Source organism: Caloenas nicobarica, chromosome 1, assembly GCF_036013445.1.
Source record: "Caloenas nicobarica isolate bCalNic1 chromosome 1, bCalNic1.hap1, whole genome shotgun sequence".
In the NCBI taxonomy this organism is placed as follows: Eukaryota; Metazoa; Chordata; class Aves; order Columbiformes; family Columbidae; genus Caloenas; species Caloenas nicobarica.
In genome coordinates this window covers 209,148,190-209,172,139 of record NC_088245.1, presented here as the reverse complement: position 1 = coordinate 209,172,139, position 23,950 = coordinate 209,148,190, and the positions used below count along the sequence as shown (strand labels likewise).

Sequence of the window (23,950 nt, the reverse complement as noted above, 5' to 3'; positions counted from 1 at the left end):
GCTCCATGTTTGCTCTAAAATTTTGTGAAACTTGATAAGCACATGGTCACAAACAAAATGCTCGCAAACGACCTCTAAAATTGGGGGATGAGGGGAAGAGCTGATCTGGATTTATGAAACTCCAAATAGCATTGTTGTGAGAGGGTCGGTTCCACTTTGTAATGTGTTTTGCTTTATCTTGGATATTAGGAAAAAAATTTTCCCAGAAAGGGTTGTCAGGTGTTGGAACAGGCTGCCCAGGGAAGTGGGCTGGAGGGGTTTAAAAGATGTTTAGATGAGGTTCTTAGGAACATAGTTTAGTGCTAGAGTTTGGTTATGGTTGGACTTGGTGATCCCGAGGGTCTCTTCCAACCAAAATGATTATATGATCTACCAAAAATCAGTAAAGCTTCATGTATAGTGCTGGAAAATACAACCTCATTTTCACTCCCCATATTCAGTGAAGGCCATTCCTGCTCCACCCTAACCTGTATCACAATATATTTTAAAACTTTTACTCTGAGTAGCTTTGACATAAGCTGTAAAGGATGTTTTTGATCCTTTAGCACTTGTGCCCTTGTCACAGGGTGCTGTTCAAATGTGCATCGTAGTTATACTTGGGATGAGCCAGGATGAGTTTTGTTTGCTCAGGGAGCTCTGAATATCTCATGGGAGATGTTAGTCTAAACTGAAGAAGTAAAAGCTAAATGAGGCAGGCATTTCCAACATTTCTATTAATAGCATGGTGGATTTTGGCTGTTCCTTTACTTGACTGCCTCCCTTCACGGGAGAGTTGCACATGTACAGTACATGAGTGTCAGTTGGAACATTTTTTGAAGATAACTTGTGTTTTGATGGGGGAGAGAGGTGACTTTTTTTTTTTCTTTGAGCTCTGATGCTAGCAGTTCATCTCAAAATCTGATCCTGTATTGGTCAAAAGAAAAGGTATGAAAGTGGCTGTCAGTGCTACATCTCCTTTAATGAGTTCACTTAGTTTAAGTGCGAAATGTGAAATAGATGGTATGGAATTGGGGGATCTTGCATTACAATGGCTGCAAGAAGTACTCTAGAGCCAGATATCTTGAATTTTAGTTGTTTTTTAAAAAAATAGATAATTTAGTAGTGACACTTTTTTAACCAAAATTACTAGAATTTTGCATGTCATCAAATATGTTAGCATGGAAGGAACAGCTTCATGGTTTTTGTTATGCTTCTTTCTCCTATTCCTGCTGGGAAAAATGAAGTTTAGTCTCATTTAGCAGTAGACAGAAGTCATCTAGAGATGGTTGGTATGTTGATGGCTTTTCACATAGAGAAATCACTTTTGAGATTTAGAGGAAAGAGCAAGGAATAGAAGGAAAGCAACACAATTTCGAAATTTCATGTCTAGAATTCATTTTGGACTTTATGCTGTCATCTCAGTCCTCATGCTTTGTTATAAAGCCGACTATTTTACTTTCAGTTTTTTGGCATAAAGATAAATCTTGGACACGTTCTGCAAAACTAGGTATTCAAACTGTTTTGTATAATATCCAGGAGTACAAGACTTACCCTGTTTGATCTCTGAGACACCAGCCTAAGTACCCCACTGTGTAAACCCATGCTGTCTTGTGTAAATTTCTTCCAGTCACTTTGTAGGAGAAGGCTGGTGTTTGATTTTCATCAAATTATATTTGAAGTTTGAGGACTTGCTGCTTTGCACATTTGGATCGTTTGTCAGGGTTTTTTTTTTCTTTAACAAGACTCATTGTATCGTATAATAGGCAAATAATTTAAATTACTTTCCTCTTTGATCCATTGACTGAGATTCAGTAAGAAAAGCTTTGCAGCAAGCTTTGAACAAGTGTTTTTGTTGCCCCTGCATTCTCAGTGGAGAAAGCACTTTTTTTTGGGTTTTTTGGGTAAAATCTTGAGAGTTACTGGTTTAGGATTGATCAGCTTCTTTTATGGAAACTACAGAGAAAAAAAAAATTCTCTGCAAAACTCCTTCATGAAGTGTGTGTTTAGTTTTGTGTCGTTGCTTATTAGCAGCGCGATTTTTCTTGACTTTGCCTTATTTTCCCCACTTTTCCCCATTTCGCACTTTTGTTAGGCTGCTTCTTATATCATGGTTTATAAGCTCTTAAAACAGAGCTAGTTTTCATTAAGACTGGTTAAGCTCTGTTTAGTCAGCTCAAAGCAAGTGATCATCTGACAGGGTACTGGGAGATGGACGGAGAAGAAAGATCTATAGATTTTCTATAGAAAATAGGAAACATCGCATGTCTGGATTGTAGCATGATGTGTGTAAAGCTTATTCATAGCGAGAATCTCGGCTAAAGGCTACGATCTGAGGAGTTTTGCTCCAACAGGTGGGCATTGTGCTTCTTATAAGGAAAAGCATGTAGCACTGTCATGCAATAAGTAGTACTAATTAAATTCTAAATAGTTTGGTTTTGCTTCAGTTTCTCATATGCCAGAAAATGCACCACGTTCAGTAGTTTATATTTTGGGCTTTTGATACTTCCTGTATTTAAATGAACCCAAATTCATTAGTCATTTTTGCATCTTTGTGATGTTGGAAGAGCATGATTTAATAATCATATTGTTTTGGAATATGGCTTAAACTTGTTTGGTGTTAGGTGCAAAAGTTTCCCAGATTTTCACTTTATCGAGTTAAAATCCCAATTCTGTTACTCTGTAAGTATACAAAAAGCAGTTAAATATGGAGTGTTGGTTTTTAGCCAATATGCTGCAGGGGCACAAGGACTTGTAATAGAAGCTGTTGCACCATTAGAATCTCTTGACAGAACAGCTTATTTTGTACAACAAACTAGCATAAGCTCATGACAAAAGGAGGCCTATTTCCACAAAATGATATGTCTGGGTATTTTTTTGCCAGTAATTAACCAGACAGCCCTTTACTGTAGGTGAAGCTGCAGGGGATGGTATCTGCCAAGAAATATATCCTAGCATGCATTTAAAGATTTTTACAGTTGCATTGAATTTATTGTCCTATATAATTTCTGGTTTTCTGAGGACACCGGTACACTTAATGTGCCACAGGCATTACAGTCTGGGAGGCTGCATAGTAGAAGGTGTGTTTTGGCGTGAGTGCTTTCCAGAAACTGGAAAACCTTTGATGTTAGAGAAAGTCATGGTCTGACCAGCAAACTCTGCTGTACGGAGGTGGATATACAGATCTTCATCTGCAGTTTCGGCACTGGAGGTAAGCACAGACAGAGGCATAACTCCTTTAACTCAAACATGTTTCCTGACAGCTCCCAAAGGTTTTCAGGAAAAATGTGCTATTCTTTCTCTGAATTAGAGTCTATTTAGAAGGAAATCTAATTTCCAAAGTCTTATTTTTAAAATGGAAGAGAATAATAGATACTGCAAACAACTTTGCTAGAGTGAGACTTTTGAGCTAGTGAAATGAGGCAAGTATCGAAGTACAAATGCTGCAGATCAGATGGCTTTGGTTATTTCTTATCTTTGGTTTTGTGTATTAAACTAAAGATGCAGCACTGCTGTTCAAAGGGAAAAACGTGAATTACATGTGCGTGATTATTTCTAAAATAAGATAAGATCAGCATAATTTTTTGGCTGGAAAATCAGAGTTGGACTCAATGATCCTTGTGGGTCCCTTCCGACTCAGGACATTCTATGATTCTGTGATCTGTTCAGTGAGATGTGGGGACAGGAGGTCAGGATGGCGTTAATGCTCCATGGTGGTTTCAGTTTCACCGTGCTGTAGATTGAGGGCACACCACTGCTACAAAATTACTTTTAGAATGAGGTGGTGTGGGAGTTAAACACCCAAGAAACGCCTGAATGGCACTTGTGTGAATACTTTGTGTGTTTAGAGAATACATATATATTTAGATTTAGAAACTGTGCTAAAGGTGTTCACTGATGGAATGTTCTGCGCATGAAGTCTGGCTTGTTTTCTCTGTTTTTCTATAATGCAGGATTACAGAAGTCACAGATGCTGGAAGGTGGCACTGGTACTTTGGCTGCCTCTGGGTATACTTGTTAACAGGTTTGATCTGAAACCCACATGGACCAGCTCTGGGACTGGAAGCTTTGAAGACTGGCCATTTAGCTTTATCAGATGGTGGCATCAGCAGTTATGGAGACCTACTCTCACAAGTTGAGATCAGGAGTTCTTTGCAGCATTGAGGAGTGTTAGACACTGAAGTTATATTATGTTAAAGGTCCACCTTCTTGAAAAAATAAGTCATCTTGCTGCTAAACAACTGTAGAATTGGGCCTGTTGAGGATTTTTTTTTTGTTTTGTAGTGTCTGGTGTTGACAAATTGTCTGTTCCAGCAGGCTGAGCTACAATAATGTTACTGTACTACTGCTAGCAAGCTGCAGGTAAGGGCATTTGTTAGTACTTCACGTGAGTCTAGGAGGTGTTCCTAAACGCTGGATTGGTAGCATACTACCGGCAGTACAACAGTGGCTCGTACGTGTGTTTCACACATAGTGTTTTTAACACACATCCATTATCACAACTTATTTTTATTGTGGGGGGGGTATGGAGCTATGGAATATTTACGGAATAAGACCCTTTGGAGCAGAAGGAAAGGGCTATAAGTGCATGCTATAACCAAAATTTTACATTATGCAAAGGCAGGTGGTGTGGACAGTATTCTTGTCAGAAAGAAAGAGAACAGCATGATAGCATATTCAGTGTGTACACGGTGATGGAGAGACCCAAGGATTAATATCTTTGGCATCACACACTGATCGCTCTCAGGTCTCTATAAACCATGTTAGGTGCCATTTTGTGCCTTAATGTAAAATCATAGGATAAACTCGCATGTATGCAGACTGTTTGCTTGAGATAGCTTGATGTTTGTGGTAGGAGATAAAGGTAGTGTTAAAGCTAAATAATTTTCAAAGTAATTAGTATTCATCAAAATAGAAATGTTCCACCTAATGCAATTCATTGTGCTTCCATACATCCACTGTGTGTGACTATCCACACTATAAATGTTATATTGGAGAGTTAAATATTTATTATAATATTTAATATAGTGATTTAATATTATACTCTAATATATGAAACTTAAATATTTATTTCAATATTGAATCAGATGGCTGCCATTCAAAATCAAAGCCTGGCCAGCCACCTGTCTTAATGGATTCTCGACCAGCGCTGCTCATACAGAACCCCTAAGGCATGAATAAGGCATGTACTTTCTAGTTCATCAGAAACTAAAGAAGTGGCCGCATCGTCAAGTGTTTGCAGTTATGTGCTCTGAAAATACTGACTTAATGTTGAATAAATAACTATTCATAGTTTTGTTCTTGAATGCACTGAAACTAGCACATGATCAGTGCAAAAGAAGCTTCTTCTCCCTGGTTTTCGTAGGCCAATGAGTTAAATACTCAAATTGAGTGTACCGCTTATGCAAGAATTGTTGTGTTAGTTGGCCAATACAGGCATTTTTCATCTTGTAATCAAGAATCACCTTTAGCATATGATTCATAGGCTCATTGTTAAGCATGTTTGTAAAGATAGGATCAAGGCTTTAAGTTTACAGATGCTTTCTGGTGGGAACAATATGCTAGTGCGTGTGTGAGAGCTAATACTTCGGACTAGATTTCATGATAAAATGCTTTTAAAAGGTACTGTAGGAACTGAATGTAGAGCAAAAGTGTTCAGTAGTTTTAGCATGTCTTGCGTACTTCTCAGTCTTAGGGTGCTGAAGCAGTAGTTGATTTGTCGTCTTGTTTAGATGAAGAACGTAAGGTCTTTCCTTAAGAGTAATGCAATATCCGTAAAACTTGGAACTTTGCCAGGATAACACTTTAGCAGCAGGAGAAAAACACTTGGATATCTGGAAAGCTCTCTTAAGTGTTACATATATTAGAGGGAGAGAAAATTTTACCTGTGCAACTAATCTTATACATCCATCTCTTCTTTATATGAAATACAGGCAGTTAGAAGGTCACAGACTTTTTGAAAATTACAGTGTGCAGGAAGGAAAGTTTGGCAGAAAATTTTTTATCTTTGTGACTTGAATCATTCATGCTGATGGGTCCCCCCCCTAGTTTAAATCTGTTACACTTGGAATACATGTTAAGGTGTTGCATGTGGGAGACTGTAATTTTTGAGATGTCTTTCAAACTGCTACTGCGGTATGTAGAAGATGAGAGGATTCGAAGTCGGGCTTTTGTGTCCTCAACAAAGACAGTTCTAGGGAGCCACGGATTATTTGGTGTAGGCTGAGCTGACAGAAACCTCCACTGGTATGAACGTTGGCTGGGAATCGTTCACATTTTGTGCCCAGTAGAGCTCTGGACTCCTTTTCTTTGCACTATTTAGCTTGTGTTTGTTGCACGTGACTTCACCATAAATAAACAACATCAGTGTATATGTGTGCTCACAAACTGTCTCCACGTGTTGGATTTGTGATAAAAATGGGTATTTTTATACAGAAAAGAGCTTATAACTCACTGGCCTACTAAGAAAGCTGTGATTGAGGTGAAAGCAAAACAAAACCCATAAAAAAACCCCCACAAACAAACAATAAACAAAAGCAAAAAATAAACCCACATGCAGTACCAGCAAAAATCCCTAGTGGAGGTGTAGTTCATTGTGTCAAAACCTTTCTTTTGTGGAAAGATGTGGAATCACTGATGGTTATTCATCTAAAGAATTTTTTGCCAGTATGCTACATTCACTCCAGAAATCCATAACCTTTACTTTCATAATAATTAACTTAAAAGCATGCTTGTCTAAAAGGGGAGAAAATGATACTGAGATGTCTCAAACATTAACAAGCCTTTTTTTCTTTAAGCTTCATAAGAAAGATAATTGTGGCCAGATATTTAGTACAGTTATTCTTTATGAAAGGAAAGGAATGTGCTTTTTAGGAAACTACACTAGGGATTATTTACTTACATTAGTTGAACTCACATTGGCAGGACCTGCTAAACATCTTCTGAAATGAAATTTCTGATGCTAGTTGAAATAATCTCTTAACGTTCTGACTGTTGTCTCTAAGAAAATCTGAATATTGAAGAACAACAGACAAAAAGGAATTGAAGGGAAAGGACCTGGAAAATTAATCTTTAGAAAGATAGCTAGTATCTTTTAGATATTTTTGTAGCGATTAATATTTTAAGATTTTAACAAAGATAGTTCTCTCCTGTTACAGCAATTGATCTTGATGGGTGCAGGTAACAAGCATGTTTTTTTGGTGTGTTTTTTCTGCATGATTCTAAGTAGTGCATGGGAGAATTGCTTCAATATGGGCTGCTTACATCACATGGAACTGGAGGATATTTAAAGTGGAGAAGATGTCCATCTCTGGTTCTAATGATGATTTTTATTAATAACCAGTGTGTTGGAATACACCATGTGTTAACAGAACAGCACAGTGCAGGAAATGTTTGCAGCTGCTCTTCAGACCAAGATTAGAAGACAAAGTTATGCTGATAAATTGGAGTAGTACTTCATGAATGATTGCAAATGTAGAGTTCTGAATGGGTAAGGAAGGTGTCAAAGTTGAGTAGAAAAGGATTATCCGAAAGTGCTGGAGCACTACAGGAGGCTTTGGCTCATTTCATTTTCATTGTAATCCACCAATGCAAGGCTGCAGGAAAGATGGGTGTCCTTCTGTGTGTCTGTAGAAAAACATATTATGAGACAGTTATTTTCCATTATATTTGGTGCTGAGGAGCTTCAGTACCAAGCTTGGGGCACTATATTTAAAAAAAAAATTACTGAAACTTTAGAGAATCTAGAGATCAGCTGAATTAAGACTGGAAAGTTAGGAAACACTGAAAGAAAAATATTTATTAAGGAAGATAACAGAGATTAGTGTTTTTCCGTTGTGTTGATGCCTTTTATGCAGAGGGTGGGTTATTTTGTCTCCACTGACAAGAGGAAGTTCTTTTTTTAATCTGCACCAGTACATCGGGCTTTTAGGGTATAGGGTAGGTCCAAGGAAACTTGGAGTTGTGGAGATGTGGAGTAACCACTGAAGGCCAAGGCAGACATCTGTGGAGAACAGCAGGTGACTATTGTACGATAGTTGAGTAATGTAACAGCTTATTGTTGCTGAAAGTGGGAGGACTTGTCCACTTCCCTTTTTCCTCTTATTATTCTAACTTTTGCGTGTTATGATCTCCTGTTCTGTAGTGGCTTTTGCCAGTTTTGGTCTTCTGTGAACCATTTCTTATCTTGTATGACAGTGGAAAGATGATTTGGGGCTGTGTCCCCACCATGTGTTGTCCCTGTCATCCCACCCAAGACCAAAGTTAGGGTTTGAAATAATATAAAGGGTAGTTAGTTGAGAGAGTCAGAAGGAAAGTGTAATATAAGACTCACTCTTTCTTCCCCATTGATGCTTCTCCTGGACTGTTTGTGTAACTGTCCTGACCTGTTCATATGAATTTGTGTTGGTCTAAAAAAACGAACTTAAGTGATGTGTTAAACTTGCATCAAAATCTAGGTGAATTAAGCTGTGGTTTGTATTGAAGAGTAGCAACGTTGGGGGAATGAAGGAATGAGTTGGCTTGTAGCACTAGCCACATAAGCCAGAGCCATTAGCTCCAAGTCTTGTTCGGTTGTGAGCTTAATAGAGAGGGAGAGTCATAAAACTGACCAAAACTGGTGGTCACTGATACTGGTTCCACAGCCAGAATGACTTTGAGAACTTGTTCCTCAGAGGGATTCAGGCTCCAACAACCCGTAAGTTTAGTCAAGGCTCTGCAGTAGCTGAGTGGAGCTTAGCAAACCAAGTTGGTCTAAATAGACCCATTTCAGATATCAGATTGGAGTAGATGACCTCTGGAGGTGCTGCCCAACATGAATTATTTTATAACTCGGTGATCCTAAGTCTGTATAACTTTATTCTGCTATGGTGAACTGGAAATTCAGATTGCTTTCTTAGATTGAGTTTAACAGAATACCAGCAACTTCTGTTGTCTGAAAGCATAACGTGATGATGCTTGCAGGATGAATGGAACGCATTAAAATGGTCATTTTTCCAAGGAGAAATGTATCTGATTAGATGAGCAGATAAGAGGAAGGATCATGGTGTTGATATATTCAATTTCTAAACTGCTCTGACTTGTTTATGTGCCATCATGGTACACTTACGCTTGCGTAATTGCGCCTGTAACTGTTTCTGCATTAATGAGACAAAAGCAGTTGAAATTAGAGTATTGTATTTACAATATGTGGCTGGAGTTGTTGAGACAAAATTTACAGTAGTATTTTAATATTAGCCTTTAAAGCATGATGAGGGTACTCAGCAGTTTAAATGTAAGGTATTATTTGGGAAGCAATGTTCTGATATGTCTTGAATGGATTTTGATACATCATTCATAATGATTATCCAAATGGTGATTTGGCACCCATATGTACGTGAGAATTAAGATGAAAAAATTTAAAAAAAAAAAAATTGTTTGCCAGCGTGACTTACCTATTGGGTTTTGAGTTGCGCTTCTTCTGTTTTTTTACTTCTATTACTGTTCCATTTATTGATGCTTTGTTTGCTGATGAGTTTTGGTAGACAATCTTGATGTTACTCATATAAGTCTTTGAAGCAGTTATCCAGCTGTACCAGTTTTTACTCTGTTTTTTCACAGAAAGTATCTTAATCGTTTTTTCTAGTTCTCAAGCACAAGAAGTAAAGGTTAGTCAAAGAGTTGTTGTAAATCTAGACAGAGATACCTGTGGCAATGATGCTGAGTTCACAGGGTTACTGATACAGATTTAAAGTAGTTTCTAAGAATTGCAATTAGAAATAGCAGTTTTAGGTAGGAGAGAGAACATGATAGCCTTATATGATTTGGAGGAAAAAGACAAGATGCAACTTGATGAAATGAAAATACAAGTTGTTGGCTGTAGAACAAGTTAGTCTACATTATATTAAACCTTCCTTCTGCCTTTTTTTATCCTGCTTATCTAATGTAAATAAGATTAAATCACGTTCCTTTTTAAGCATGGAAAGCTTAGAAGAGAGTGGTCTTCTCACTTTTCTTTAATTCTTCCATAATTTATTTCCTGAGTCAGTGTATCTAGCTCTTAGAATAATGTTTTATGCAGAGGAAGAATTTTCAGCTGGGTATTTTTATTGTTAATGATAAGAAAGGTGTGGTCCAGACTTCCTTGTCCTCTTCTTCAGGTGACTCAGGTGAAGCCACTGGGAAGTTTGCTGGAGACATCTCCTTCTACTAAAGCAGTTCGCTACAAATGGGTTTATTTAGAAGAGAAACGAAACTATAATAAATACTATTCATGGCATGTTTTGTTTTAAACTGCAAATGCAGATATTTCCTGGTGATTATGAAAAATTTAATTTTCACTCAGTTTTCAAATACATGGTGGTTATATAATGTTCTTCCATCAGATTAAGTGTCATTTGCTGGCTCAGACTGAAATTTAACATCACTCTCCTTTTCTAGATTGATCACATAAGTATGCCATTTGGCCTTGCTTTGTTTTAGCACAGGCTTCATTTGCAGTTCCCAAATGTATTTCTTAGAGGACGAAATCAGTTTTAACAAATTATCAATTTTACGTGCTTGAACTCATGTACAAAACTAATTTGATTATCGTTTTAAACAGATTGTTTGGTTCTCTAAAGAAAATTCCTTATATTGAGGAGCTTTCTAATCTTATTTTCCATATTTAAATAAGGACATTACCTATTGAAGAGGTGGGAAATTATTTAGAAATTCACCATATGCACACATTAATTTCTCTGGGTAGAAAATGTCTGTTGGAATGTGTAGAGTCAGATTTGAATGTGTCAGGGTTCACAGTCATAGAACTGTTAATCTGTTGAAGTACATTTTAATAATAGATTTTACAGCCAACCTTTGTATTTTCTTATTTTAGTACTTCTGATTTGTTGTGTTTTTAATGAGTGTCCAAAATGCTTTCATGTCACAACTAAATCCCCTAATGTTTAAATATTGAGGAAGAGTACATGTTAAATGTTCTGTAAATGATTTCAAGTGGTTTTCCTAGAGTTCATAAACTTTTCAAATAAAATTGGTGTGTATTTGTGAAGTGATTTCAAGTTTGGGGTATTTTGAAAATTTTTTTTTTTGAAACTGGATAAAATTAGAATAAATATCCTAGCCTTCATAATCAGCTTTTCAACATGAGTGGAAAAATAAGCACTGTAATCCAAAATACTTGTCATCCGCAGCCAGTTGAAAAACTCTTCTTCTTGATACTTTATATTAGACATATGAAAACAAGGGGCTGTCTTGACTTGCCTTCTGTTTGTGGCAGGAAGATGATCTGTTATGGAAGTTTGAAGAAAACAATGCAACTAGAAAAAATATCTAGTATAGAGATATTAGGTAATTCTTATATTTCATGTTAAACTTCACACAAACCACCCAGGCTAAAAGGCATTTTTTTTGTTTAGCAAATGACAGGATGAAAACTGAGCATGGATAACTTTGCAGCTGCTGCAACATGTGCCTAAATTAAGTTTCTGCTTCATTCGAGTTTTGCTGTCAAATGTTCCATTAAGTTAATTGGAGTGTCTGTTTTGGTGGTGTTTTTTCCTCAATAACACCTGTTTTCCCTATAGCATAACAGTTTTCTGTGACCTGCCGGAAAGATGTGGCAGGCATGTGTGCCTTGCCAGTACCTGTGACCAGACTATTTAAAATTAACATGGGTACATAGATCGTGTTAGCTCTATGGGGGATAGAAATTAATCCCAAACCCATAAAATTTCTTCAGAAACAGTAAATTAAACTTTATACCACCACTAGTGCTCGCTGTAACTATATCAAAGGAGGGAAGCTTTTGTCTAGTGGCAAACTTCCTTTTGGCATAAACCCCATCACTCTCGATCATTAACCAATTTGGTGCAAATTGGCTGACTTTGAATTTTTTCAGCAAATTTCTAAAGATCGTTGGCAGCATCAGCCTCTGCTTCACTGTGTCATTACGTGGGAAACTCTTGTCTGTGCTGACATTCTCATCCAACCCTCAGTAACGCCTTAGCCATGGAACTGGAACAGGTGCTTATATTCAGCATTTGCATCTCAGTTAAGATTGCTTACCAAATGAGGCAACACTGTACATGATTTTTCAATAGTGAATAAAATGAAAGTGTTTCAACTTCAAATGTTCTGTCTTGTGGAAAAACTGTTCCCCTAGAGGGGAGGGAAAAAAAAATCTTGTGTCAATAGCCTTTTAAATCTCAAGCACTTTACTAAAATCTTTTTGTATGGCTTTAGGTGAAAGGGGAAAAGATTGATCATAAGCAAATAACACGGTCCTGGTAGGATTATTTTAAGTATAGACATGGGCCCATATTCCACCATTAATAACTAGCCACAAGTGTTCCACGTGCAAGTAGAATGTCAGTCACTAGCATGTTATCTTGTCAGTTTGAAAGCTAATCTATATGCTAAATAGATTGTGTTCTGTTGAACTCTATGTGGACATAATTTCCCAAGAGTAATAAGTCATTCAAGAAATTTTTTAATTTCCTTTTATATTTAAAAAAGAAATTACTTCGATATGTGTTGTAGCTTCAGTTATAAATTTATCAGTCAGGTGAATCTGATCTGACGGATACTTGGCTTATACTTGAATCCATCAGTACATATTTAAAATTCTAATAGTAATATTTGGCTTTCGTCCTGTTAAGAAGAGATGAAGTGTTACAGCAAACAAGAACTTCCTGACAATTTCATAGAGTTTGTTGGGCAACTTCACTGCTGGCCCTGGCATGTGGAACTTCTGGTAGTTTGGATTTTAAAGTATTTTGATTCTCTTCTGGAAGAATAGGGTATTAAGAATTTTTTGTGAAAGTTTTAATTTGTGTGTGATGATATATGTATCCCTTTTATCATAGTGTTTTCCTTGTCTGGGCTTTGAGTTTGAAATAAAGCAGCATGTGCTATCTGAAAAGTGTGTAGTCTATTCAGAATGACCTTTAAGCTTTGACAATACCTTGTGTTAGGGCAGAGATTTGTAACATGCACGTCTGCCCAGAGGTAATGATACAAAGAAGTTAACTATTTGCTTAATTTAATAGGGTGTTACTTTATTAATATTTTAAAAAAATCAATGAACTATTCATATATAGGACGTGTTATTGGGTAGAGCTGTGTAAATGTGTGTTTGTGAAAGATCACGGAATAAATTGGAGACTCCTATTGGACCTGAAGCTGAGCATGTGCATATTCTGAATATATAAACTCAGGCTGTTAACATGTGGTTCATTTGATTAATCATCTGTAGTGTCTTTTGTATGTTGATTTTATGTTGGCTTGGGAGAACTCAAGTGTTTATGTGGTGAAGCTATACATGCATCTCTTTAATCATGCCTTATACTTCTAGTGTGTTGTTCAGATGGCCATTTCCCTATTGAATCTTGTACTAAGTTGCAATGCTGCGTTTGTACACTGATTTCTGTGAGTGTGGATGGATGGCAACCATGGGCTGGACTCCTGTAAGAAGCTGGTTTGGGGGACACTGAGATTTTAGAACTGTGGTTTCTTTAGCAGAGAGCAAAAGAAAATATGCCAAGCAAAGCCCCTCATGCACTGGATAAGCTGCAGTGTGAAAACTGGATCATTTAAACAGGAGCAATAGTAAACTGATGTGCTTGTCTTGTGGAGCAGTTCTTTTTGAGCCATTATTTTTTTCTTTAATATCTTTTTAAAAATAAATAAATTGGACTAGTTCTTAGAATACAAACTTCTTGAGTTTCTGGCAGGATCTGTGACTTAGTTTCTTTTCTAGTTGTAGTTGGGCTGAATATTGTATGTCCTGATTCACAGGATTGCAGTATTTGTTTCCTAATCATATTCCAGTCAACTTTGTAGAACTGCAGTATCCACTCACATATGTGAATGAAGAGCAAAGTGCTCTTATTCTGAAGATTTTTTTTGTCCTGTTCTAGACCAAAATTAGCCGTACTGTATTTTCACATATTTGTTTTCATCCATACTAGTGTAATAAGCTCCTTCATTGCAACTCTTACTTGGAGTTACTGTTCCATAGATCACTCATTCTACTGTAGCTTCCCAACTTCTGAAGGCAGAATGTAGTCTTGAATAATTTCTATTCCCAAGTAATTGCCACATAAGTGTTTTAAAAAACCCCTTATTTTGCAGCAGTTTGTCCTGAGCAAGCTCAACTGCTGAGTCTTGCACCAGACTCATCTTAAAGAATCATAGAATCATTTAGGCTGGAAAAGACCTTTAAGATTGAGTCAAACAGTAAATCTGACACTGCCAAGTTGACCACTAAACCAAGGTACCCTGGGCTACTACAAAGGTATTTTGGAACCTCATCCACCATCTTTTGCTTTTGCTGGAATAAAGGCAGCATAGATCGTAGACTCATACAATCATAGAGTTGTTTAGGTTGGAAAAGACCTTTAAAATCATCAGGTCCAACCATTAACCTGGCACTGCCAAATCCACTGCTAAACCATATCCTTAAGCAGCACATCTCTGCATCTTCTAAACTCCTCCAGGGATGGTGACTCCGCCACTGCCCTGGGCAGCCTGTTCCAGTGCCTAGCAACCCTTTCCATGAAGAAATTTTTCCAAATATCTGAGCTATACATCCCCTGGTGCAACTTGAGGCCATTTTGTCTCGTCCTATCACTTGTTACTTGGGAGAAGAGACCAACCCCCTCCATGCTCCAACCTCCTTTCAGGCAGTTGCAGACAGCGATCAGGTCTCCCCTCAGCTCCTGTTCTCCAGGCTGAACAGCCCCAGCTCCCTCAGCCGCTCCCATCACACTTGTGCTCCAGCCCCTCACCAGCTCCGTTCCCTTCTCTGAATTTGCTCCAGCACCTCAAGGGCTTTCTTGTCATGAGGGGCCCAAAACTGAACACAGGACTTGAGGTTGGGCCTCACCAGTGCCCAGTACAGGGGGACGGTCACTGCCCTGGTCCTGCTGGCCACACTATTCCTGATACAAACCAGGATGCTGTTGGCCTTCTTGGCCACCTGGGCACATGCTGCCTCATGTTCAGCCAGCTGTCAATCAACACCCCCAGGTCCTTTTCCTCCAGGCACTTGCCAGCCGCTCCTCCCCAGCCTGTAGCGCTGCCTGGGGTTGTTGTGACCCAAGTGCGAGACCTGGCGCTTGGACTCATTGGGCCTCATACGATGTTCTTAGTCATGTTAGCAAACCTGAATTCAGATTCAGTGAGATGTAGGAAGTGGTCAGGTGACTACTGGACTAAGCAGTTTCGCATTTTCCAACTTTTCTTTCTTTGACCGAAATTGATAATATGAGGGGTCGAAAGCATTTCATCTGTATCTGAGGAAATATATATATAACGAACCAAGTGGGATGTCATTTACCTTATTCTCCCTTAATGGTTTTATGGGTTTGGTGTGGTTTTTGGTGTGGGGTTTTTTTATTCACTGAAGAATGTAATTTGTTTAACTGTTGGTACTGTGTGTGCATGCTGATGTTGAATGATCAATATTTCAGTTACCTGCTCTCACACTATTAAAAAAAACCCCAAAAAACCAAAAAAACACAAACCAAAATATCTGTCAGCATCTTGTATAATATAACCATTCCAGATTGCATCTTTGGTATAGAAGATGAAAAAGCAATAGTTACCAAGATGGGAATCTGTCACACTTGCTTGACCTATTTTGGAGTAACTAGAGGTGTGGGTACAGTTTCTGGCCTGGACGAGCTGTTTCTTGTAAATATTTTCAGGTTGATGCTTATGAACAAGAATGTTCAAAATGAGAGGTATAGCTAAACCATTGGAAATAATCGATACGTGGAGAACATAGTTCTGACTAATGTGTGGTTCACTATTCAAGTTATTGTAAATGATAGAGTCTGAGTTAGTTAAGTCTATTTTCAAGCCAAATTTCTATAGTCTTACTGCAATTAATATGGGTAAGATTTTGGAAAGAAAAAAACCAAAACCAAACAAACATGTTCAGCTTACCCGATGGTTCTGTTTGTTTGGAAGTAAACGAACTAGTTTTTCAGAGCTTTGTCTCAAGAGGCTTCTTAGTGCAGAATGAGGTTCTGCACAAGGAGTGAGGTCACAGGCACATGCTGAAAGCACGTGTTTGTTTTCTAGGATAATTTGTGGGAGATGCCTTTGCCGTGTTGCTCTCCAGCCTGACTGCCTCGTGTTTGCCATGGGTCAGGAATCATATGATCACTTACCATGGGTTGGTTAATCCACACCTATGTGCCTAGTGTGGAGTAGATGCTGTACTCCAACATTTTAGCCTTGCAGTAGCTGCTTTATGTACATGATTGCTTCTGGTTTCTTGGGTATGAATCTGCAGTCTTAATGTAATTTTACTGTACTTTTTGCCTTTCTACTTCTCTGACCTAATAGCTATCCATTGTGTAAAGCAACAAATCATTTGGTTCTTTTCTGTAATGAAGCCTGAACAGTTGCAAAGGCTGTCGATATCTTAGCTGACGTACAAATAAGTTATTTTTCTGACCCAGAGTATTCTACAGTATTTGACTGAACGTTTTGTACTAGTTAACTTCAGCAGGGTTAGGCAATGTAGTGGCTTTGGTACAGGTGCAATTGTAAATCTTCAATGTTACTAAAAAGTCTGTAGACCAGACCTTTGTCATAATTCATTGCAAAATCTTTGCTTTGTAGGCAAAAAAAAAAGCTGTAAAACCAAAGAGAACTGAATGATGTGAAAGTCGTCTAGCAGTAAAAGTTTTAACTGATATAACAAAAATATGGTTCAGATTACTCTATTTAAAAACAAATTAGAGCTGTTTTTTTCCTGGGAAAATCTAATCTCTGAAATTCAGTGTATGATTTATTGTTGGTAGGTAAATGGAGTTCTTCAAAACATAAGTCCTGTGAATCACTCAAACAGGTCTGTGGTTTTGAGATCTTTTGAAATATACTGCTGATGGACTACTCTTTTGGACTAACTTAGTCTTTTCTCTGTTTTTGCGCTCTCCACTTTCTCATTCTCTTTCCATAGACAGTACATAAAATTGTAGATTTCTTTGGGTTGGAATGGACCTCAGAAGGTTCTCTAATCAACCCCCTACTTAAAACATCTGGTTGTTTTAAAACATCTGGTTGCTTACAGGCTCTAGTACCTGACCGCTTTCATAATGAGGTTTTTAATTTCTTCATCAGATCAGAATTTCCCTTGTTGCAGCATTTCTGCTGCCTCTCATCCTTTGGCTGTGAACTTCTGAGAAACATCTGCCTGTGAAGATCGTGTTTATATTTCCCCTCCCTGCCTTTAACCTTCTGTTCTGCAGGTGGAATAAACCTACCTAGTTCAGTCACTTCTTGTGCATCGTGTTCCCTAAGCCCTGATCATCCCGGTGGCCTTTCTCTGGCCGGTCTCCAGCCAGACTGTGTGTTCGTTGCTGTGTAAGATTCCCTCATACAACTCAATTCTCAGTCAGCTGCAAGCTTAGCTTAAAGTTATTGTTGCTAACTGCTGCCTTCTTTATAACAATCATCAATATTTATTATTTAATATCTGTATGCTATGTGCCTTATGCTCTGGAAGTTATAGCAGCTTTTAGAGTTGGGAAGGTGGTTTGTACTTCCCAGGAGAGTTTCTTTTTCAGCTGTGAAGTGTTGTGGGCATTAATGCAGAAAGTCAATAGAATCACATCATAGAATCATAGAATGTCCTGAGTTGGAAGGGACCCTCAAGGATCATCGAGTCCAGCTCCTGTCCCTGCACAGGACAACCCCACAGTTCACACCGTGTGTCTGAGGACGTTGTCCAGTCTCTTCTTGAATGCCGTCAGGGTTGGGGCCATGACACCTCCCTGGGGAGCCTGTTCCAGTGTCCAGCACCCTCTGGGGGAAGAACCTTTTCCTCATGTCCAACCTGAACCTCCCCTGGCACATCTTCCTGCCATTCCCTCGGGTTCTGTCACTGGTCACCAGAGAGATCAGCGCCTGCCCCTCCTCCTCCCCTGGTGAGGAAGCTGTAGCTGCCATGAGCTCTCCCTTCAATCTCTTTTCCAGGCTGAACAAATCCAGTGACTTTAGCCACTCCTCATACTGTTTACTCTCCAAACCCTTCGCTAACAACAGAGACACTTTCCTTTCTGTAGTATTGATGGGGGTAAGTATTCAATCCTCCCTCTTCTCTGCTGTGCCAAGAAGTTCAAAGATGCAACAGGCATTACACTTTCACCAAGGGCTATCCTTTTTTGTTTGCTTGATGTTTTGTTTGTTTGTTACTTTTTTGTTGTTGTTCTTTTCTGGGGTGAGAGCTATTCCCCTTTGTGCCTTGCCCCTTGGTTACATACCTGCCTGTCACGTTGCTCATACCATACCCAGTAACTAGCAGTCTTGACATACGTTGCTTTGGGCACTTAGGTTTCAAAATCCATAGCTAGTATTTTCATAGGTGGGTGTGAGACAAGTTGTGTAAAGTGTAGGATGTTAAAGTAATTATATATTTGTTCCTCTCCCCTAATGAACGGTGTCTGTGGGAATAGGATAAATAACCAAGAACACTGCATGTGACAGTGTTCCCGAGCAGGCAGTGCAGCGGTGCGGGATGCAGGAACCATCTTCTGCTGTGGCTATACTGTGCTCGTTCTGCTATGGTTAGCACAAAAATTGCTGATCTAATTTGGATTTAACTGCACAAATATTTCTTTACCTAATTAGCATTGCTCATGCAAATACTTTCAAAGAAGCTTTGAAATAGATCTAATTTCCTGAAATATCTATGTCGCCGGCACTTTGGGGTGTCAGGACATACCAGATTATTAAACATCTTTCTTGTTCAACCAGCATTTTGTACAGAAAGAAAACTTATGTTTGTAGTAATTGGTATCACAGTGACTCTTTCCCATGTTTGTATTTGGAAATTTAGTTCCTTCCATTCAAGGCTGGACTTGCCTGTGAACCTCTGTTCTTGCCTATGATTCTGTGATCATAGAGTGTGTCTCTTCATTGACATTATTTTTTTTTTTAGCTGCCAGATTTTACTTTGTGCTCACTAAGAGCATGCTTACAAAACATGGGCTCTTGAGCAGATGGTAAATTAACCCTGTATCTTGAGCCTCCTTGAAGATCATCACTTCTGGAGGTGATAGAGAGTCTTAATGGCAGCAGGTAGGACAGAACCTTATTGTCTGTTGTGGCTTGGAAAAGTAAATAGCCAGAAATGTCTAACACTACCTTCATTGCCTTTTTGTTTTTTGTTGTTCCCCTAAGATTGAGTTCTTAGCTTTCTCCGCCCTCTTGCTATGCCTTTACTTGTATTTCTTTTTCCTTTTTTTTTTTCCTTTCTAAACAAGATGTTATCTTGAGTAGTATGTTCTCTCCCAGTCGGCTACTAGTTCTGCTTCCTAATGTGCCAGCCCTCTCCCCCCCACCAAGTGCATTCATATGCTTTTCGCATAAACACTCATCAGTTCCATGAGGGGTGGTTTTCTGCTGGGTTACAGAGCCTGCTTTCTTTTACACACTGCAACAGATACCAAAACATGATTCGAAAGTCCAGTGGCATGTTAGAAAAAAATTTCTTCTGGCACAAAACATCTAGAGCGGATATAATTTTTCAGTGATTTCAGACAGTGGATTTTCAAGTGGCACCTCTGTCTTTGTTACTCTTGACTAGTTGGCAAATGTTGCATTTAAGAATAGAAGTTCTCATTTTCTGATGGGCATTTGCACCTCTTTTGCCAAAATGTGTGTCTTGATATCCTGTGATGCATATACCCGTATTTAATGTGCATTCCTGCCAGATAGCTGTGCACAAAACTGTTTGTGTTATTACTTAGGTGGGAAGACCTGAAGATCAAGAAGCTGCAGGGCTTGGTTTTAATGATCTAGTTCAGAGCATGTCTCTTGCTGAGTAATATCCTAGCATTGTCTTAACAGCCCCAAATCATCATCCAATAATAGGTAACCGTGACTTGAAGATGAGGTCATGAATGCCTGTAGTCATCGCAGTTTTACTTGTAGATAAGGGAATGGCTTATCTCTCCATCTCATGACGTTTTGAATGTGGAAATAATTTCCTGCTTGCTTTCTTTAATATCTAAACTTGGAAATAGCAGCTTTTTCAGTTCTGACCGTACTAGTTCCGAGTTTGTGGCAGCCACGCTGACGTGCCTCTGTGGCTGAAGGAGAGTCCTGTCTTTCTGGAGTCCCTCTTGATGAAGGATTGTTCATAGCAGGGTATAAACCATCCTCAAAGGTTAAATGTTCCCCTTCAGATTAAGCAGATGTTTCCAGTTAGTCCTAGTAGCCCATAGACAGGCACAGGGCTTACTCAGATCTTATTGAGCTTCGGCCTTCAGCAGGTCTGGCAGATCAAGTGAAAGTTACTATTTTATTTTCAAGGTTGGTGATAGTAGTAAAATGTCATCAGAACTATGTTGCATTAAGCTTAAGCTTCATACTAAATGCTAGCAAGCTGTGCCATATCACATTTGGATGTTAATATAGTTGCTTCTCTTAGACAGGGTAACTTTTTTTTAACAACTGTTTGACAAATCACTAGATCTTGTCTGCTGGAAGTCCATGATGAGCACAAATTGGGTAGCTTCGTTTTAGTGAGCCAACCTCGGGTTTTGCTGTGCTCCTCACCATCTTTTCAGTTAACAACGCACTTCGTTGTAATTAAATTCCTCTGTCAACTTCAGGCATTGCAGCTAGAGGGTCATTTTTTTTACTTAACGTTTCCTCTGCCCTTCCAAAGGTGTTGATTGCATTGTATCAAGGCTAAGCAGTGTTTGAATCATTTGTTACTCACATTTAACCAATGTCTAGAAGGGTTTACTGGTCTATTAAGAGGCCAGAAATCTGAGGTTTATAATTAATTCTAGTCATCATCTTCCAGGAAAACTTGATTAAATGGTAGCATGTGAGAATTATTTTGCTATTAGTGCTTTAGATGTTTGAAAACTGGGAGCTGTTAGTCAGAGATGGTGTAAGTCATTATGGTACTTCTGTTTCAGGACCTTCTAAAGCAACTGCAAAAGCAGTTGAGGACCAGGAATCTTGGCAGTGAGCAGAGTGGGGTTTGTGTTACGAAGTTATGGTAAACTACTGTCATGGTGCTTTTCAAGAAATTATTTTACTGGAAAGCCCCTCCGTTTTCATAGAAAATATTGCTATATAAAATGTGTGTACCGATTTTTTTTTTTTTTTTTTTTTTTTTTTTTGTATGTTATTGATCTTCCTTCACAGAACTCATAATAATTTCTGTATTGCAGATTTAATCCAGTGCACAAATGAGATGAATGTGAACATCCCACAACTGGCAGACAGTTTATTTGAAAGAACTACCAACAGTAGCTGGGTAGTGGTCTTCAAATCTCTCATCACAACCCATCATCTAATGGTGTACGGAAATGAGGTAATACAAAAAAAATATGTCTGAGAACAGTTCCAGCACTTCATTCCTATAAATGTCAGCTTAATGCTTCCACTAGTTATCTTGAAGAAAATCTTTATTTTTACCTTTCTGTGTCTTAACTCTGCATGAATATGTCTCATTTTATGTTTGTCTACTTGATTGGTTTCGAATTTAAAGTTTATAAATCTAGAACCAAAAGTAAGTGACCTGAATGCTGGAGGTACCTTTTTCTGTGGTGTTATTCTCATAATAGAAAACCAAGCAAACAAAACCAACAGAAGTTATCTTGAATGGGATTCTGAAAGCTGCAAATGGAAGCATTTTAGGTTCATGCTCTAGCTAATCCAGATGTTTTTTTTTCTCCCAGATAACCTGATTCTAAACAGATTTCCACCATCACCCCCTAATCTTCTGCAGTGAAGCCAGAGAGCTGGCTTTGAGTATGACCATCTGAATAACACCAAATACTGTAGAACAATTAAACCCCCAATTTAAACAAAAAAGAATAAGGTTGTTTTGTTTCACAGCTTGAATTCCTATGTGGTCTTATTTTTTGAGATGCCAAGCATAGCAGCAGCTTGAATTTTCTGCATTTAAAAAGCCCCTGAAAATATACTTCAAAGGCTTTCTTAGAAAGTGTTTGTAAACATTCCTTTTTATTGCAAACAGTCAGTATAATGTAAGCTATATGATTTTGGAATTAAGAGGGATAGCTTTAGAAAATTACAAGAATGATCTTGTGTAGAGGACTAAAACTTCTCATTTCAGTTTGCATTCAGAGTTCTTGTAGGTCATGTAGCTGCTTCCATCGACTGGCTGAGTTGTAAAGGGTTTTAAGATTAAAAAATATATATATATACGCATATATATACTGGTTGCTCTTGGAAGTCACCTGGTTTTGGTTAAAATCTGTACTTTGAAGCTAAGTAAGCCACAAGAGGGCAAACTTCTCATGTTGACTTTAAGCATTATCCCTGGCGTAATTGACTCTTTCCAAAATAGTCTATACAGTTTTGCTGTGCTTGCACTTTGAGTCATATAAGTTTTCAACTGATACCAATACACTTTGTAGTAATTAAAAGTATTTAATGAGACCACTGTCCAAAAAACTTTCAATTTTAAGGAAAAAAAAAAACCAAACCAGCCAAACAAATTTTGCTTGCCAAATGCGTTACAGAAGTACTGAGGGTAAGAAAACTGAAAAGCGTTTGGTCCTCCAGCTTTTGCGTAATTCATTTGCAACTAACTGAGTGCATTTACTCATCTCCAGTCTTTTTTCTATGTAACCTATGTATTTATGCTAATGAAAATAATTCAATAGTACATGTTGCAGTAATCAGAACTACTTTTTCCTGTGTCAAAACGTTATGGCAAGTGACTGGGATTTTTTTGTTGCAGTGCTCTATACAATGGTTCATAAGACAAAATTATTTTTCCTACTAAATTAAAACGTGCTAGTGATCTGAAATGTCTTTACAGGATGAAAATAGCATCATTCATTTTGCGAAACATAATTCAAAATTATGTGTGATTAATGAGATGCACCAAGTGTGATACTGTGTTAATGTCTTATATGGATTCTCATGTTTATTTGACACTTGATTTATAAGAAAACTAATCTTTATATCGCCTTATTTTCATGTTTAAGCTAAGTATATTACAATTCTATGCTAAGCCTTGGCTAGTTGGAAAAATGAAATCAACAGTTATAAAATTGAAGTTAGTGAAACAATTGTGAGCCTGTAAAATGAGAACATATTGGGGGGATTTTTTCAGAATTTCCAGTTTCATATTCTGGCTTAAAAGAAAAATTCTTGTAGTCAGGGATCTTCATGCAGTATCTCTGTGACTGATTCGTTCACAGATTCTTACATAAAAAATAATAAATAGCGTCAGGTTTTGTAGTAGTTTCCAGATTTGAAATCCATCTTAAAGAATAAAAGCTGAATTTCATAAAATGGATAGGGTTTCTAGTACTGTTAACCTCAGTTCCAGCTCATTGATAACCTAGTAAAAGCGTTCAAATTTTTCCTTTCGTCCAGCGTTTTATCCAGTATCTGGCGTCCAGAAATACATTGTTTAATTTGAGCAATTTCCTAGACAAAAGTGGATTGCAAGGTAAGGCGTCTTTTTCATTAAAAGATAGTAGTGTGCTGGGGGACATTAAATACAACTGGGAAATTCTAATGGACAGTGTCATTTTGGAAATAATTTTTCTGTCTGTTTTACCCCAAACTGCATTTCTTAATTTAAAATGCTATTGTAGCATGGCAGAAGCTGAATGCTGGCAGCATTTGTTGCATCTTTTGGGAAAGGCTTGTTATAAATGCTTCTAACTTTCTTAGCTAAACACATCTGAATTAGGGTTCCTCATTTCTGTAGAGATGTCTCCATTTGGAGATGTAGATTTTGATTAGTAATTTTAAAAAATGCACTGTATGTACATCAGATGCAGCATGTGAGTGAAACAAGAACTGTGTCTAAAAACAAAAATAAATTTTGGAATATTATTCGAAGACCATTCCATCCATCTTTGAGACTAATTCTTTGGGCAAAAAAATTTCAATTTTTTGGCCTAATACCGTTCAAAACTGTTATGCTGCAGTTTAGTGCAGTTCTGATCATACGTGTAGCTGTCATCTGGTTTTA

At 38.0% G+C, this 23,950-nt stretch overlaps 1 protein-coding gene across 6 annotated transcripts in view; it reads left to right on the top strand.

Moving 5' to 3' along the window:
* The window catches only part of PICALM (phosphatidylinositol binding clathrin assembly protein), a 72,352-nt gene that overhangs the window by 9,575 nt on the left and 38,827 nt on the right, over positions 1-23,950 (top strand). For all 6 annotated transcript variants that reach the window (XM_065658353.1, XM_065658321.1, XM_065658312.1 and 3 more), the window contains exons 2-3: positions 21,159-21,301; positions 23,344-23,419. In XM_065658353.1, the coding sequence (XP_065514425.1) occupies positions 21,159-21,301; positions 23,344-23,419 (219 nt within the window). The remainder of the gene's footprint in view (positions 1-21,158; positions 21,302-23,343; positions 23,420-23,950) is intronic.